Below are 16,955 nucleotides of genomic sequence, written 5' to 3' on the forward strand. Positions count from 1 at the left end.
CTTAAACATTGGCTGTATTGTCATGGTTAATGAAACTATGGTTTGCTCAGCCCGATTAATTTTCTTGAGTTGTATAACACTGATTAGTTTTATATAATACACTAGGTTGGCTAGTTGTAGTGTACTTTGTGAACCCAGACAATGGACTTATCTACAATTTAGTATGTTGTGCCAAGGCAAACAGTAGGATTAAATCAACAATGTGTGGGTTGATGTGTATGAATATAGTTAGTATATATGACCTTAGCAAGGTTTTGCAATTGACCCAATTGGTCTACCTTGAAGTTCATAGAAGAACAAAGAAAGATTGCAGAGCTAAATACTGTCCTTTTCCAATGTATGCATTCTGGCCTGTAATTTTCCTGTAGTTTAAGGTAAAGGTTCCCCTCACACATATGTGCTAGTCGTTCCTGAGTCTAAGGGGCGGTGCTCATCTCCGTTTCAAAGGCAAAGAGCCAGTGCTGTCTGAAGATGTCTTTGTGGTCATGTGGCCGGCATGACTAAATGCTGAAGGTGCATGGAACGCTGTTACCTTCCCATCAAAGGTGGTTCCTATTTTTCTACTTGCATTTTTACATGCTTTTGAACTGCTAGGTTGGCAGAAGCTGGGAAAAGTAATGGGAGCTCACTCCATTACGCGGTGCTAGGGATTCAAACTGCCGACCTTTCCAGTGGTAGGATTCAAAAGTTTTTACTACCAGGTCTGTAGGGGTGGCTTGGGGTATGTAGCTTGGTGGGTGTGGCAGGGGAAGGATACTGCAAAATCCCCATTTCCTCCCAATCAGCTGGGACTTGGGAGGCAGAGAATAGATGGGGTTGGGGCCAGTCAGAGGTGGTATTTACTGCTTTTCCAAACCACTCAAAATTTCCGCTACCACTTCTTCAGAACTGGTCAGAACCTGCTGAATACCAACTCTAATCTTTCTGATCGACATGCTCAGCATCTTAATAACCGAGCCACCACATCCCATTGAGCCACCATGTCCTATACTTTATGAGGAATAAAAATCCTAACATGGATATTAGGAAATAATTCTAATTAAAATGAGCGGACATAAATAAATGGCTAGGATTATTCAAAGGCTATGCTTACATAACTAGAATGGGCTTATATCACATTCTGATCTAAAAACAAATGACCACATTAAGAATCAGCATGTGATACAAACCTGATCTTAATGTTAGTGATTAACTGAGGGATACAAGATACAAGTAGATTTGATTTACAATTGGGACCAGAATTTATGTTGCTAAGCAAGGTAGTTAAGTGAGTCACACCCAATTTTACAACCATTTTTTGCCACAATTACGGTACTAAGAAAATCAATGCAATTGTTAAGTGAATCATCATAGATTCAATTGCCACTTATAAAAATGTACAAAAAGCCAAGAGGCACAAATGCTTTGGAATTCTTTCCAATCCTTTCAATAGTCATCAATAGTTGTCACCAGAGGACAGTGCATTTTCTTTTTTGCAATTTTCTTTTTGCATCCCTTATGAGGGTTTGCCTCATATTGCATATCTGTGTGTAGACATAAGTGTGCAGGCACAGGGAAACTGCATATCCACTGCTCTGGGTTACACAAGCAGGGGAAACAGAACTTGGAATGGAAGAGTCAGCAACATTCCAAGCAACTACCTAACTTTCTCCCATGGAGATGCAGTTGGGATATTTTCCTAGAATATTTTCCCTAATTGGATCTGACCCATTTTCAAATATAATGATTCTTTCACTGGCTTATCCTTTCCTTCACAGTAAATTTGGTCCCAGTCTGTTCAATTTTTCTAGAGCTAACTCATAGATACAACGTTAAGTTCCTTCATGTTAATTTCTTCCCAACATCTGAGTTGGAAAAAAACAAACAAAAATGTGTTTTGAATAAGTTTAATTTAGTATACTGTTCGATATTAAAGATATCAGATCTGAGCTGCAAAAGTCCAGTTGACCCTAGATCAGGGATGTCAAACTCTATTTCATTGAGGGCTGCATCAGGGTTGTGTTTGACCCCAGGGGGCTGGGGAGGGCATGGCCAGGGTGGGTGTGGCCATTTGTGTGGGGCACCTGTGGCGGCCCGAGCACTCTACCAGTGAAAACAGGCTCCTTAGTTCTTTTTGGCAGCGACAGCCTCTTGCAACCCTCTGCCAGAGAAAATGGAGCTCGGGAGGGCTGCCCATGGTCCTCGTGAGCTCCATTTTTGGCTACGACAGCCTCCTGAAACCCTCTTGTTAGTAATGCCCCCCTCCAACCCTCTGCCCTCTGAAAATGGAACTTGGGGGTGCTGCATGCCATTTTTGCTGGCAGAGGCACCGCGGACCTTTGCTGTTTCCAGGACGACCCCATGGGCCATATCTAAGCATCCTATGGGCCACATCTGGCCCGTGGGCCTCGAGTTTGACACCTCTGCCCTAGCAAAGATCTGGTAGCTTAATTAAGGAAAAAATAGAAATTATTCTGAAGATAGTGAAGTACTCGTGTTTGTTAAACAATTGTTGCAAATTTGGATGATCATCAACAATCATATTCATGAAATTCTTATTAATCTGTGTGTGATTCACAGATCACCCCATTTTATAAAACAAGAATTATCCTTAATTTCTTTCTTGGGTTTGAAAAATAATTTAATGCAATTCTCATTGGCTTTGATTTTATTCTCTTCTACCCTAAGTCAAGATAATCTTCTTCCTGCTTTATTTAAAAAATAAATTTCTCCTTAACCTTCAGGTATTAAATGAATGGTTCCAAGCAATGTATCCGCAGTTAAAAGATGACTGCTCATCTCCTGGAAAACAGAAATGACTGACTGCTTCCCAAAACTTATATACCAGAAATACACTATCATTGTCTAACACTATTTAGGATAAGACAAAGGATGGTTTTTCTTGAGTTTAACCTGTTTCCCCAAAAATAAGACCTCCCCTGATAATAAGCCCAAACTAGTTTTGAGCTCATGCGCTAAAATAAGCCCTCCCAAAAAATAAGCTTACTCCAAAAATATTGCAACACAGCAGCAGCCATGAGGTGACCATGCTCACTGACCTCCTGCACCTCAAAAATAATAAGACTTCCCCCAAAATAAGGCCAAGCACTTATTTTGGGGGTCACAAGAAAATAAGACCCTGTCTTATTTATGGAAAAACACGATAGGTAGTTCTCAATCTACAACTGTTTGTTTAGCAGCCATTCAAAATTACAGTGGCACTGAAAAAAAAAGATGTATAACCAGTCTCATACTTATAATCATTGCAACATTCCCAAAGTCACGGGATCAAAGTTCAGATGCTTGGCAACTAGCATGAATTTAGTATGACTGCAGAGTTCTGAAGTCATACGATCACCATTTATAACCTATGGAGCCAGCTTTTGACAAGCAAAGTCAATTGAGGAAGTTGGATTCATGTAACAACTTCAGTAATTCAAACTGTGAACAAAAGGTTGTAAAATTGAACACTTCTTTAGCAACTGCCTTGCTTAGCAATCGAAATTCTAGTCCGAAATGTAGTTATAAATCAAGAACTACCTGTAGTCAGGTGGGGTGAGAACTGTTCTTTGGATTTGGTTATATGTTATTTTATGTTAATAAGAAAATGTTTAAATAATCCCATAGATAACTGCTATGTATTAAAAAGAAAAGTAAAAAATCCCTGGTTGTTTTAAGGACATTGGATTATTTTTAATAAACGAAAACATTTTACAATATTTGATTTTTCAAAGCAATTTTTACTTATTTGAAGTACCATTATTTACAGTATTTCTTTCTTCCTTGTTTATTTAGGATTATGGGTTTCTTTTACCTTACCAAATACTAAATTCTAAAGAAAAAAAATCTAGAATTTATTTTACTTTAGTTGGAGAGATGTGGGATTCCTATGCTTGTACTTCTTGTGGATACAATCATACAGAAGCGGGACACAAATTCATTGTTTCCTACCCCCCTCTCTCTATGTGTAATGGCCTGATATAGTATGACTGCCAGATACACATTGGAAAAAATGCAGAATTATTAGTGTTTTTCTTTATCTGTTTGATGCTTGTTACAGTTTCACTGACTGTAGGAAGAAAAACTACCATGCCATCCTTCCCATCCATGCCCTTGATTAACCTTGCCTAGCCCTAACTTATTAGCAAACCCCAGACAGTAGGACAAAGGATACTAAGTTCAGAGATGTGGCTGGTCATTTAATTTGGCCAAATGAGGGTATCTGCAACTGTGTAATGTCCAGGTTTTGCTTTTTTTGTCTTCTATTCTGTTTTCTTCAGGTATTGCCACACCCACTATCCAGATTTCTCTGTCATTCTTATTGATAATTGTGTGTTATGTGGCAAGTGTCTGTCCGTTTGAATTCTCAAATTCCACAGTACCTTAACTTCTTCATTTTCTATTATCTATTTTATGGACCCATCAATTCTTGCTCACAGGCAAATGGTATTTCTTCCAGTGCACCATTGGATGCAAATCTTCCAGTGCACCATTGTTGCTACTTTGTCATGCTGTTGTTTGTAGTTGGTCTGTCTAAAAAGCTTGCAGCAGCTAACCAAGTGGTCCATCGTTTCTTTAGCTTCTTTACGGTATTGGTTCTCTATTGCTCTCTTTTCAATTCCGGATTTCCATGCATTTGTTTTTAGACTTGTTCTTATGCATCCAAGATCAGCTTCTCTGACTCTTCTTTCAACTTTCCTGCTCTTAGCCATTTCCAGTTCTTTTTTATTATCTGCTTTGCCTCCTGTTTTTTTTTTTTTTAATGTTCATGTAATACCAAAGAGATATAAGTGGCTAAGATACTGAACTTGTCGGTCAGAAAGGTCAGCAGTTTGGCAATTCGAATCCGTAGTGCCACATAATGAAGTGAGCTCCTGTTACTTATCCCAGCTTCTGCCAACCTAGCAGTTCAAAAGCAAGTAAAAATGCAAGTAATAACTAGGGACCACCTTTGGTGGAAAGGTAACAGCGTTCCATGCACCTTGGCGTTTAGTCACGCCGGCCACATGACCACAGAGATGCCTTCAGACAACCTTGGCTCTTCGGCTTTGAAATGGAGATGAGCACTGCCCCCTAGAATTGGGAACATATGCACATATGTGTGAGGGGAACCTTTACCTTTACCTAATACCAAAGGCAATTTTTCCAAAAAGCAAGTGGACTTTCTTGTTTTCTTTTTCTGTGAAAATATTTAGCTTTTCATCCAAGAAGCTTTTTCAGGTCTGATACATTTTTCTGGTCTTCCTATTCAGTGCTTTTAATTCTGCTAAAATCCAGTCCACTATTCTAACAGTGTGTCTAATGGCTGGCATTGCCTAGGTATTAATTGCCAAAGTGCCATATTCTCCACTGAGCTTGGACTTTAAGATTTTCTTCACAGATGTGATGTATTCACTTCTAACTTTTTTATTTGTCAAAAGAGTGCATCCTTGGGGGATTGTTACTGTTATTATTTATTATATGCCACCGCTCTCAGAAATAAGATGACTCTGGATAAAAACAGAAATATAAAAGCAATTAAAATTTTTAAAAAGCTACATAAAATGTTAGAACCAAGGCAACAAATCTCACAAGGATAAGTTCTTCTTACTTCATCAACCACCTCCAGAGATGATTGCTCCCTTGGGGCCCCAAGCCAACCCTCAAAACCAGGTTTTTATAGTATATTTTTCTTAGGAAAGTGGCAAATAACAACAACTTGATTAATCTAAAATCTCAAGATATAAAAATTCCTCACACCTACAATAGGCTTCACACCCATTATCCAAGGTCACCATTTGGAATCACAAAGGGTAAAGATTGTAAAAACCCCGCAGGGTGAAAAGACGCATTTCCTCTCAGCACACTTTTTGACAGACAAGGTATATCTGCACACTTTCTAAAACAAAAGATGGGCCTCTCTATTTATGCCCAACTTTCATTGTTAATTCTTTGTTTTTCTGTCAAATAAACTTTTCTTCCACTACAAATAGTTATCCTGTGGTCTTTGAAAACCTGGATTGGAATGGAACAGAATTTCTTCTTACACTGAGAAAACAAAATATAAATGGGCTTCAAGACTTCTTGAAGAGGTAAAAGAATACCCCTAACTCCAGAAAGAGTTCACTGCCACAATATCTTACAGCCATTATTCTTTTCAGGCCACTTTAACAGGTTCAGGAAGGTTATAGATCTAAAGAGCAGGTGGCCTTAAGACCATGCCCACTTTCTCAAGTCCAAAAAGTCCAAACTGTTCCTTGATAACTGTCCAAAACTCCTCCATGTGGTACTTTTCCAGACTTGCAACAAAATCAGCATCTAACTCTGAGTTAATTTAAGCTATTTTTTCCAATAGATATTGAACAAAGTCTTTCATATTTCTGCTAGAAGTTCTCCAGAACCCCTCTACTGTACAAAGAGGGCAAGTGTCATCCAAAATAGGGCAGCATGATATCAATACACCTCTGTCCAATAACAGCAGAGAGGTACTGATGCTTTGTCACCCATATCACCACAAGGTAGGCCTTAATCACAGCTCTAACTCATGTTCAATCAGGTTTTCCTTCATAGAGCACAAGGCATGTTCTAGGTGTCTCCCCTTTCTTTTCATCTGCCTCAATCCTCCATGAGCTGTGGGGAAGGATAAGCCAGGGCTGTCTGAATGCATGGGCCTGATGTGCACTTGCCACGAGCATATGGGTCCCATACTAATCTGTGTATGTTAACCCTTCAGTGCATCTTGTATCATATAAATGCAGCAACTGTATGGCTTATTGAGTATTATTATGTTTTAAAAGCCTTATGCATTGTTCAAATGTTTAACCTGTTGATTAGTTGTTGCTGCACAACATGTTTTTAATGTTTCACCACCGATTTTGTTGGAAGTGCCAGTAAAATAAATATATGTTTAATTTTATTGACTATTTACATTTTTTATTCCTATGAGTAGTTGTCGTGTGCTGCCTTGCCCGGGACCTATAATGCTGTTAAGACAGCCATGGGATGAGCTCCATGAGAAGAGAGAAGTCACAGGGGCATGATCTGATCTAAAGGCTTGGCTGCCCCCCTATTCCAAGCAATGACTAATGTTTCAGATGGACAGTCAGCAAACTAGTAAAAACAACTTTCAACTCCTGAAACCCATCTGGAACTATCAGTCGCTGAGAAGTGGGCAGAGAATCCCATGAAAATCAAAGTATGACATGGCAAGTTAAACACTGATTGGTCCCACAATTTCAGGTCACATAGCAACTGATTCAACAGGAACACCAAATCAGGCATGGAGCCATTGTCACTTCTTGGATTCTGGATGATCTGGGATAGGCTCATGGTCATCATAGTGTCCACTAACTCCCGAGCCACCTCAGATCTCAGTCCTAGAGAAGGCAAATTGAAATGTCTCAAGAGTACAAGTCTGAAAAACTTCATCACCAACTCTGACATGGAATCAAGGAACTCAGACACGGAGATTGCTGTGTAGCAAGTAGGTTGGACTGATTAGATACAATTCAACTGACCCCTATAATTCAACTTAATGAACAGGTTTCACATCTGGCAGCCTATGGAGAAACATTCCCCAAAGCTGTAAAGGATTCCTGGATGACAATTGCTTTGCCAATACTCCCCCTTTTGGATCTTGACTGATGTCATATGCAAAATCCAGATAGGGATATCTCCAAAACAGCTATCTCCCTTTTTAGGAGGTGGACATAAAAGAGAAAGATTACTTCCAGGTATTGTTTGTCCCTTCATATGATATTCAATTGTAAGAATTCTGGGAGTTGAAGTCCACACGCCTGGAAGTTGCCAAGACAGGAAAACACTGGGTTATTGTGTCCCCATCCAACATAATGAGCTACTGTTCTACTTTTTTAAATCTATCAGTCATCACTGAGAATTATAAATGAAATGTATATGTATTTAGCAATTTTATACTACTTAATGCAGAGATGAACTGAAGTACACAGGCACATAAATCTGGGTTCGAAAAATGTATATATTAGAAAAATTACAAAAATAGATGTTAGGATATATAATGTGCAAAGTAGGAAAAGTAGCTACCAAATACATATAACATGAAAAATATATGTTTTAGAGTGACTGTGCATAGATATGCATAAAATGTGAATGGAGCAGTGACCCTGCAAGCAAATATATTATACACTTGTATATTCTTGCATATGGTTGCAGTATTCAGAAGGTTACTATTAGTTTGTTCAAGAAACATAAGGAATCTTGTTGCAAGATTCATAATTCATAATGATACACCTTTTTAGAACTAGAGTTCACACTCTTATATTTTAGAAGTTTTATTATCTATATATAAGTATAAGGTAAAGGTTCCCCTCGCACATAAGTGCTAGTTGTTCCCAACTCTAGGGGGCGATGCTCATCTCCATTTCAAAGCCAAAGAGCCAGTGCTGTCTGAAGATGTCTTTGTGGTCATGTGACCTGCATGACTAAATGCTGAAGATGGCCAGAACGCTGTTACCTTCCCACCAAAGGTAGTTCTTATTTTTCTATTTGCATTTTTACATGCTTTCGAACTGCTAGATTGGCAGAAGCTGGGATAAGTAATGGGAGCTTACTCTGTTATGTGGCCCTAGGGATTCAAACTGCCGAACTGCCAACCTTTCTGATCGACAAGCTCAGCATCTTAGCCACTGAGTCTCTATGTAGAAGTATAGAAGACAAGAAATGATGAACCTAAAATGCAACAAGTACAATGTATGACAATTAAATTAAATTTTAAATGCTTGCAAAACAAGCATATTGATAGTAGTAATTGATTATAATACAATCATTTGCAATGTTTTCCAGAACTTCACAATTAACTCCAGACTTTCTACCTACAGTTCCAGGTAAGTAGAAAGGAAGATGGTTGTGGGTGCGTTTCAAATTGATTTGTGTGGAACTATATAGTACAAATGCTGACTGTATGGAAATTCCCATTTCTAAATAATATGTTTTTCTCAGGTCAAGAAATTAGCAAATCAAGCTTTTGTCCAAAAATGCCCATTTCAGAAAAGTAAATTACAGAAGGACAGCAGAGTGCAAGAAGCTGAATGTTTTTCTACTAGCTTTTGAATGCTGACAATATTACTGATTCTAGCTCTTAAATTAAGTCAGCTAGTCAAAACCAAAAGGCTACCAAGCTACAGAAATATTGTGGAGAGACTCTTTAGCAAGTCCAGATGCAAATCTTCTCCCTAATGTATTTTGGCAACTTTTACCAGGCTTATGCACTGTACATTTCCCAGTAAGATATGTGCTGTTGTGACCATCAATGCGCTTCTATTTTGGGCAAAAATGTCAGTCTGTTTTGAAAATAATACATGAATTACATACCTTTGGTCGTTTATCTGCTGAACTGAAAGCTGCAATTTTTCAACAAAGACCTTGAAGATGAAATTCCAGTCTTAACATACTTTGAACAGGAAATAATAACAAAGAATGATGGCCCCATTATTATAGGTATAATTCATTCAGCTACGTTTAGATGACTAAATACCACCAATTAATACTCGGTGTGCTTTTGAATACACGCAGGAGGTGATGGTGGCAAATAAGGTGTTGAACTTGCATAACAAAGGCCTAGATTCACGTCTATCCCCAGCCACTCACTGAACCAGTTACTCTCACACAGAGACCAACCAACCTTAAAGACTATTCTGGGGAAAATAGGAGAGCAATGATTTTTTTTATTGATTTTATTTATTCTTTAAATTTTTATCCAGTCTTTATTACTTTATAAGTAACTCAATGTGGTGAATGTACATAATACTCCTTTTCCTTCTATTTTCCCACAACCTTGTGAGGTGGGTTAGACTGAGAGAGAGTGACTGACTAGGCTTTCATTCCTAAGGTGGAACTAGAGAGACCGCCTACTGCCAATTACCTCCACTAGACCGATACGATCGCATCGATTAGGCCTCCTCCGAATTCCATCTTCCAGCCAGTGCAGACTACCCGGAGGAGAGCCTTCTCGGTGGCTGCTCCGACCCTTTGGAACAAACTCCCCGTGGAGATTCGGACCCTCACCACCCTCCAGTCCTTCCGTGCCGCTTTAAAGATCTGGCTGTCCCGGCTGGCCTGGGGTTAAGATTGTAGCCCCACCCAAACTGTGTGACTGTTGTGCTCTTTTTTTTAAACATGTTGTATTGTCTACTGTTTGTCTCCCTCCCCCCTTTTTTGAATTGTGAGCTGCCCTGAGTCCCCCCAGGGAAAAGGGCGGCATACCAATAAAGGAAACTAAACTAGAACTCACAGTCTACTGGTTTTTAGCTGTAACCACTAGATTAGACTAGTTCCCCATGGCAGCTATAGGGCAGCTGTTTATGGCAGCCAGACAACTATGGTTGCCATCTTGAGCTCCATAACAAAAGGTGGGATATCAATCCGGAACTTATACTCTCTCTATTCATTAAAATAATTACTGAACTACATTTACATTTCATTGCTGTATTATGTGACCTTCTACCTCATGTTCTTCAGACGTTTGTGGATTCTAGTCAATAAAATGTGCTAATATTTGCCACTTTGTATTTAAATGCAAACTTTTTCCATCTTTGAAAAGATAAATTTATTGAAATTCAGATACACACACGCACACACGCCGGCTATGAAATGTAGCACAAGTAAAAATCATTCTCACAGTTTTCAATTAAAGTTTGCAAGCAAATGCACCGTAGTCATTAAGTTATGAGGTGAATCTGACATTGTAAAGCATCTCTCTATTCTCCACTCCTTTCACAATGTTAAAATCTTTAAAAAGTGATCTTTGATTAAGTCTGGAGGCAGACTTAAATACAGTATATTTAGATGAACAATTATCACCCATTGTGAGTGCTTTTGAATATATGTAAGAATTAGAGGAAGGTGGAAAATAAAATACTGAATTAGGCATGGTTTTCATAGAAGTTTGTTTTTACATATTTTTAATCAACTTTGGTTTGAGGAGTTATCCAGTTCTGCTCTTTTCTTAGCTTAGGACACAGGAACTCTGAAAAATAATTGGGAGGACCCCGTAACTCCAACATGTGGTGTTGCTTTCTGAATTGTTAAGCTGGAGCGCTCTTGACTAGATTTTTAATGGTGGGGAGGGGGGAGTTACATAAATTCACCTGGTTTGTCTTGCTCTGTCAAACAGATTAGCTGAAAATGTGTGTAGTGTCCGGCAAACAATAGATGGGCATATAATTTGCCTTGCAGTTTTCTGTCTTTCTCCTCCCAGAAGAGAAATTGTTGCTTTATGTTGGAAATAGGTTTATATTTTTAAATATATATATTTTATATTGTCTCCCTACTTCCCTCTTTCAGCAGCACATAAAGCACCTATTGCGTGGCTGACAGCTAGAGCAGACCTGGGTGCAGCTGGCATTCCTGCAAATTACCTAGGGCAGCAGGGCAATGTAAGTGCTTTGTTTACTTTTTTAAAAAAGTAAAATAAAACCAGTAGCTTATTTCTTCTTTATTAAGAAGTTTTGATCCCTGTCTTTTTCCTCCGTGTTAAAAACAAGTGCCCTTTCCTGGCAGCCTTAGGCTTACTCGCTGTGAGGCACGTTTATAGAATTTAAAAACAGAGTTAGGACTCCCCCGGGCAGGGAGAGGTGACTTCCGTTTGGAAAATGTAGTCAGGCGAGGTGTTAGGCAGTTTTGCCAAGGTGCTGCACAGCTGGAAAGAGTGGAGGTATTTACACTATTTTTCCCCGGGAAGGGATTCAAACTTTGAAGCTAACCGGCGGTGAACGACTCATCGAAAAGCAACCCTCATTTGTAGAAAGGCGGCAAGACTCAGAGCTGCGCGCTGGGTAGCATACCTGAGAAGGGCAATTTGGACCCCTGATTGGATTCAAGGAGGCGAGCGAAGCCTTCCCTGATCGATGGCTCCCCCCCACCCCTCTCCCCGCTTCAGGTTGCAATCGGCCTGGGCCGGTTCAAAGTGTGTGCCAAAAGCGTATGCAGTAGGCAAGACTTCCGTGTCACATGCCTGGCAGGATCGGGCAGAAAAGTTTTCGAATTCCTGAGCTTCTCCAAAGGAGCATCCGGTCCCCTCGCCAACCTGGCCCGGACCTTGCGCTCCTCCGTCGCTTGAGAAGGAAATGTCGGTCACGGGGAGGGGGCGGGAATCTTGATTTATTTCCCTGTCCTTGGACAACTCGTATATATGGGTGTCCTCCTCCCCACTTTTCTCAATGCTTCAGACACGGGTGTATGCGTGCGTGCGCGCCCGAAGGAGGCAGCGGCAAGCGCCTCTGCTCCTCTCCGCCCTCTCGTCCCTGCGCTCGGGCTTTGCAAAGGAGGAGGAAGAGGAAGATGACGAGCCAATGCAATTAGCCTAACAAGGGACGGGCGGCAGCGGGAGCAGGCGGCGGCGGCGGCGGCGGCGGCGGCTTTTGCCCGGGCCACTGACACATCCCCTTCCCATTTCTTTTTCTTTCCCTTTTTCTTCTCGCCGGGGCGACCGGTTGAGAAAGTCCAGCAGGCTCTTTCTCTGCGCTCCCCTTTATTTTTCCTTGCAGGGCTTTTTGGACAAGAATCCCTTTCCTCCCGGACCCCATTGTGAAGGCGAGGCTTGCTTAGAATTTGCGTGCTGGACAGCGCTCTTTTAAAAAACATTTTTTCCCTTTTGCTCTTTTTCCCCAAAAGGCAGAGACGGGTCTTTTTTGCAGCTTGAGCGCTGTCCCTCTTTTTTTCTTCCAGGTGGGAGTGGCTGCACCCCTTTTCCTTGGTGCATGTGGACAGCCGTGTTTTCCTTTTGCCTACCGCCCCATTTCCTCCCTCGGGAGCCTGTTTTTTGCCGCGCTACAAACCCACCCATCCCCATACACACAGACAAACACCCCATGTTGATTTTTTTTTCCTCCCCCTTCTTCCATTGTAACCGGAGTCTGAAATAATGGCGAGCCGTTGGGCAGTGGGGCCACTCTGGGGAAAAAGATCACCCGAAGTTCCCGAGAAATGCAGCCAGGTAAGACGCCGGGCGGGCAGGCAGGCAAGGCGGGCGGCGGGACGGTCTGGGGTGGGGGGGAGTCTGAACCCGATCCCAGCTGTGGGGCGGCGGGCAAAGGTTGAGGCGAGCGCCACCACGGTGTTTATGTGGGAAGCCACGGCGGGGGCGGTTCGGTTGCAGCCGCCGCGCGCGGGGAAAGGCTCGGATTGGAGCGGCTTTAATGGCCGCCCCATCCCTGCGGGCCTGCCTGCTTCCTGCCTCCCCGTCCCGGAGTCGTTGGAGCGGCGTGTGTTGCTGCTCTCGGGCCGCCCGACCCTCGAATGAGGCGGGGAGGGAGAAAGACGGCGAAAAGGGGCGGGAAAAAGGAAAAGGGAAAAAGTTTCTAGCCGAGGCGGCTCCGCTCCCCTTTCCTCCCTGCTTTCGGAAGGCTGGATGGGTTCCTGGTCCTGACAGGACGCGGAGGCCCCGGGGCGAGAGATCGGCTCTACTTTTTTCCTCGGTCGCCTCTCCCCGTTTACTCCTTTGGGGCTTGCGGGGGGGGGGGGATGCCACAGCGGGACCTCCCCTTGTTGATAAAGGGACGGAGCTCTGGCTGATTCCAGCCCTTCGCCCGCCCTCTCTGGGAAACCCTTTTAGAAAAGGCAGCCCCCAGACTTTCCTTTCTCTGCCTCTTCCCCCCCCCCTTTCTCTTTGTCCCATTGATCTGATAGGAGGGAGAGAGGGGGCGGTGCAGTCTTCCCCGGGGTTTTTCTCTCTCTCCCCCCCACCTCACTCTCTCTCGTGAAGCCCTTGAATGACACTGTTCTGTTTTTCCCTCCCTCTGGTGCCTCTGTGTGTGTACAGTACACACATATTTCCTTCCCTTCTTTTTCACGAGAGCCTGCTCCAAGCAGCTTCCCGGGGCTCTCTCTCCCACCCACCATCCCGGCTCTGCTGCTGGGGATGCTGGTCCATGGATCTCACATTGAAAAAGGTGTGTATTTCTCTTGGGCAAAACCGTGGAATTGCCACTTTCCAATTAGCAGGCTTGTCCTTAGAAAGCCAACGATTCCAACCCTGAATCCCAGGATCCCTGTTAGTGGCACATAGAAATATTAGATCTTTGCCAGCCGTAAGTATCACAAGTGATTCTTTTTTTTTTACTTAGAAATGCCACCGGAGTGTGTTTTGGATTGGCATGCCAGAATATTGTGTGGTGTCTCTGTGGATGCGGAGTGTGAAAGCATATGGTGCATGAACGTTTTATCTCCCACATGTAAAGCTTTGAGCTTTGATTATGAATTGTGTGCATTTATTTTAGTGTATTAGGGAAGCCTGTGGAGCTGATTTATTGTGAATGTCTTCTTGAGAAATGTAATTTTCACTTTTTAAATATCGAGTTAGTTTAGGAAGGTAGCTTTAAAACACCTTCTAATGTTTTGTCCTTGGTTTACCTTGTGCTTTAATGTAAAAGTGCCAAACGGTGTTATGGTATTGTAAGCTCATTCTTAAAAAGAGTTGCTTTCACTATAATACCTGGGCTGGGTAAGTGCTACATAGAAAATTATTACGGGGGGGGGGGGGAACTGTCACTGTTTATATTTAAGGCTTAGCCTTTCAAATGCTTTTACTCCCCCCCCCTTTTTTTTTTTACAAAGGGGTAATGGATTAGATTCTTAATTCTCCAGCCTCATGCTATTTATGTCCGAAAATATTATTAGGAAATGAGAGAGAAAAGGGCTGCTTGACTTAGATTTTATTTCTCAATAACTCTTCCACTAAGTAGAAGTTGCGGACCAGGCACTATTTATACAATCTTTCTATCATTAGTATGGTAAACCATAATTAATCCCTTGCAGTTGCGGCATACAAAATAAGCAAAGTGATACCAATTAATGGAACTAGCTTCTGTTTTTTAAAAGGCAACTTCAAGTTTAATGGAAATTAATGGAATGCTTTTTTGGGGTCCTTTTTGGAACTGAATATCAGTCCTTATATTTTATTTGGGGGACAGAGATGAATATATTCTATCTTGATATATTGTTTGTTTTATTAACAATAATAATCCCTACTGATGTGCCCAAGCACTGACAGAGTGGTACACCTTTCCACCAAACTTTATTAGATTTGTATCTTGCAGCGTTATTTTTAATATTTGTTCAGAATAAGGAAAATATTTTTTTTAATCCATAATCATATTTCTCGTGATGTATTTGATAAAAATAACCATCTTTTTTTTTTAAAAAAATGTCCCATATTTGGTTCAGGAAATCACGTTCTGTACCTAAAGTTAAAAATGGAGTCTCTTTGAGATGGAATGTAACTTTTTTTTACTAGAATATACTATAAATTTTAATTGAGGCACAGCTGAAGAAAACTATAATTGACATCCACAATAACTGAAATGATCTGTGCAGATAGTTCTAAAAATTTACATAATGTTTGAATATATGGTTTTGGTGATATATATGAACATAAATGACAAATAGAGCTTTTGGAATGCATTTTGAATGAATTAACTTTAGCAACTTTATACTGATAGAGTAATTATGAAGTAGACACTCAATGCATAATTTGAAATAATATGTTTTAATTTTGTTTTCTTTCATTGATACTAACTGTGGTTCTGGTTTTGTTTTCTCCTTTAGAAGTGAATACTGAATCATAAGTAGTTCCAGCTAGAGAAAGGAAAACGGGGGTCTTCTCAGACTATGCAGTTGTTCTATTGATGAACAATGAGTTGATAATTAGGCAGTATAATACTTGAACTGGTTTTATTTTGATGATAATGATATGTTTCAACAAATAGGGCACTATGGTTTTGCTGCTTTTATTCCTTGGAGTCACTTGTTGAATATGAACAGGTAGCAAATATGTTTGCTTTTCACTGTACAAAGACATATTTTCGTTTAGAGATTTGTTTGTACAGAAAAAAAAAACAGATTTGAAAGATCCAAAAGAAAATATTATCATTTTCCCACATATTGAAAATGATAACAGTTGCTACATACATATTTAAAAGCTGATTATAAACTGTTTTCTAATAGAAATAACTGTACTGGCCATAACCAACTTAAAATGAAATGAGAATTTAATCATGCCTTTACTTTGTATTATAAACCTTTAGTTTAATATAAATTGCTCATTTATATTGCAAAATATTAATAGGACTGTCTAATTTTTCCTAATATTGATTTTGTCCCTTATGTAGTTTTTAATTTTATTTTATTTTAATTTTTTTGGCATCTGTTCACAATATCAAAAGAAGTAGTGTACATACACATACATCTATATGTATCAAATATATAGAACAAAAGTACTTCTGAGTATTGATGCATATAGATGTATGTATCTGAATATTGTTATGCAAATATTATGGTCCTATAATGTAGTCTGCTCAGTGTGTGGCAGCTTCTTAAAACATTATGGATCAACAATATTTTATTTATGAATGTAACTGTCATAAAGTTTAAACTTCATGGCTTACTATTATATATGTGATTCTTGCCTTCAAACACAATCCCATAGTAATTATTGCAGGCAATAAGATGCATATGATGAGAATAAGTTTTAAGAAAGGAATTGTAGTCCACCTGAACAAAATAATAGCACTTTTGAAATAATATCTATTATCAATTTGTTAAGAAATCAATGATACAATAAAATCAAATTGTATTCATGGAGTTTTGCCTTTGTTGTAGGAATTGTTGCTTCAAATGAATGATTTATGAATGTCTTTAGGGATTGCTATCTTCTTATTGTGCCATATCCATCATTGGACGTTGGCAATCATGTTAGCGACTCTATTTTTATCAACAGCCACACAAAAAAGTGCTTTTGAGTTTTGTCTAAACCAGTCTCTTAGATTTTGAAGCCATGATGTTCTTCTTTTGGACCTCCTTTGCCTTCAATCTTTCCTTGCTGCCAATTACCTCCCAAAGACCCATTAGATCACACAGATTAGCCCTCCTCCGGGTTCCATCTACTAGCCAATGTCATCTGACCACTACCCGGGGGAGGGCCTTCTCTGTGGCGGCTCCGGCCCTTTGGAACGAGCTACCCGCAG

General features: G+C 40.4%; 1 protein-coding gene across 1 annotated transcript in view; it reads left to right on the plus strand.

Annotated features, from left to right (window-relative positions):
• The first annotated feature begins 12,083 nt into the window (after window positions 1-12,083).
• The window catches only part of ARHGAP21 (Rho GTPase activating protein 21), a 93,297-nt gene continuing 88,425 nt past the window's right edge, over window positions 12,084-16,955 (plus strand). Inside the window, exon 1 of the mRNA XM_087712609.1 lies at window positions 12,084-12,928. Within this exon, the coding sequence (XP_087568735.1) occupies window positions 12,857-12,928 (72 nt within the window). The 5' untranslated portion in view covers window positions 12,084-12,856. The remainder of the gene's footprint in view (window positions 12,929-16,955) is intronic.

Source organism: Thamnophis sirtalis, unplaced genomic scaffold (genome assembly GCF_051295495.1).
Source record: "Thamnophis sirtalis isolate CommonGarterSnake01/CBP01778 unplaced genomic scaffold, rThaSir2_p1.2 scaffold_4, whole genome shotgun sequence".
NCBI classification, from domain to species: domain Eukaryota; kingdom Metazoa; phylum Chordata; class Lepidosauria; order Squamata; family Natricidae; genus Thamnophis; species Thamnophis sirtalis.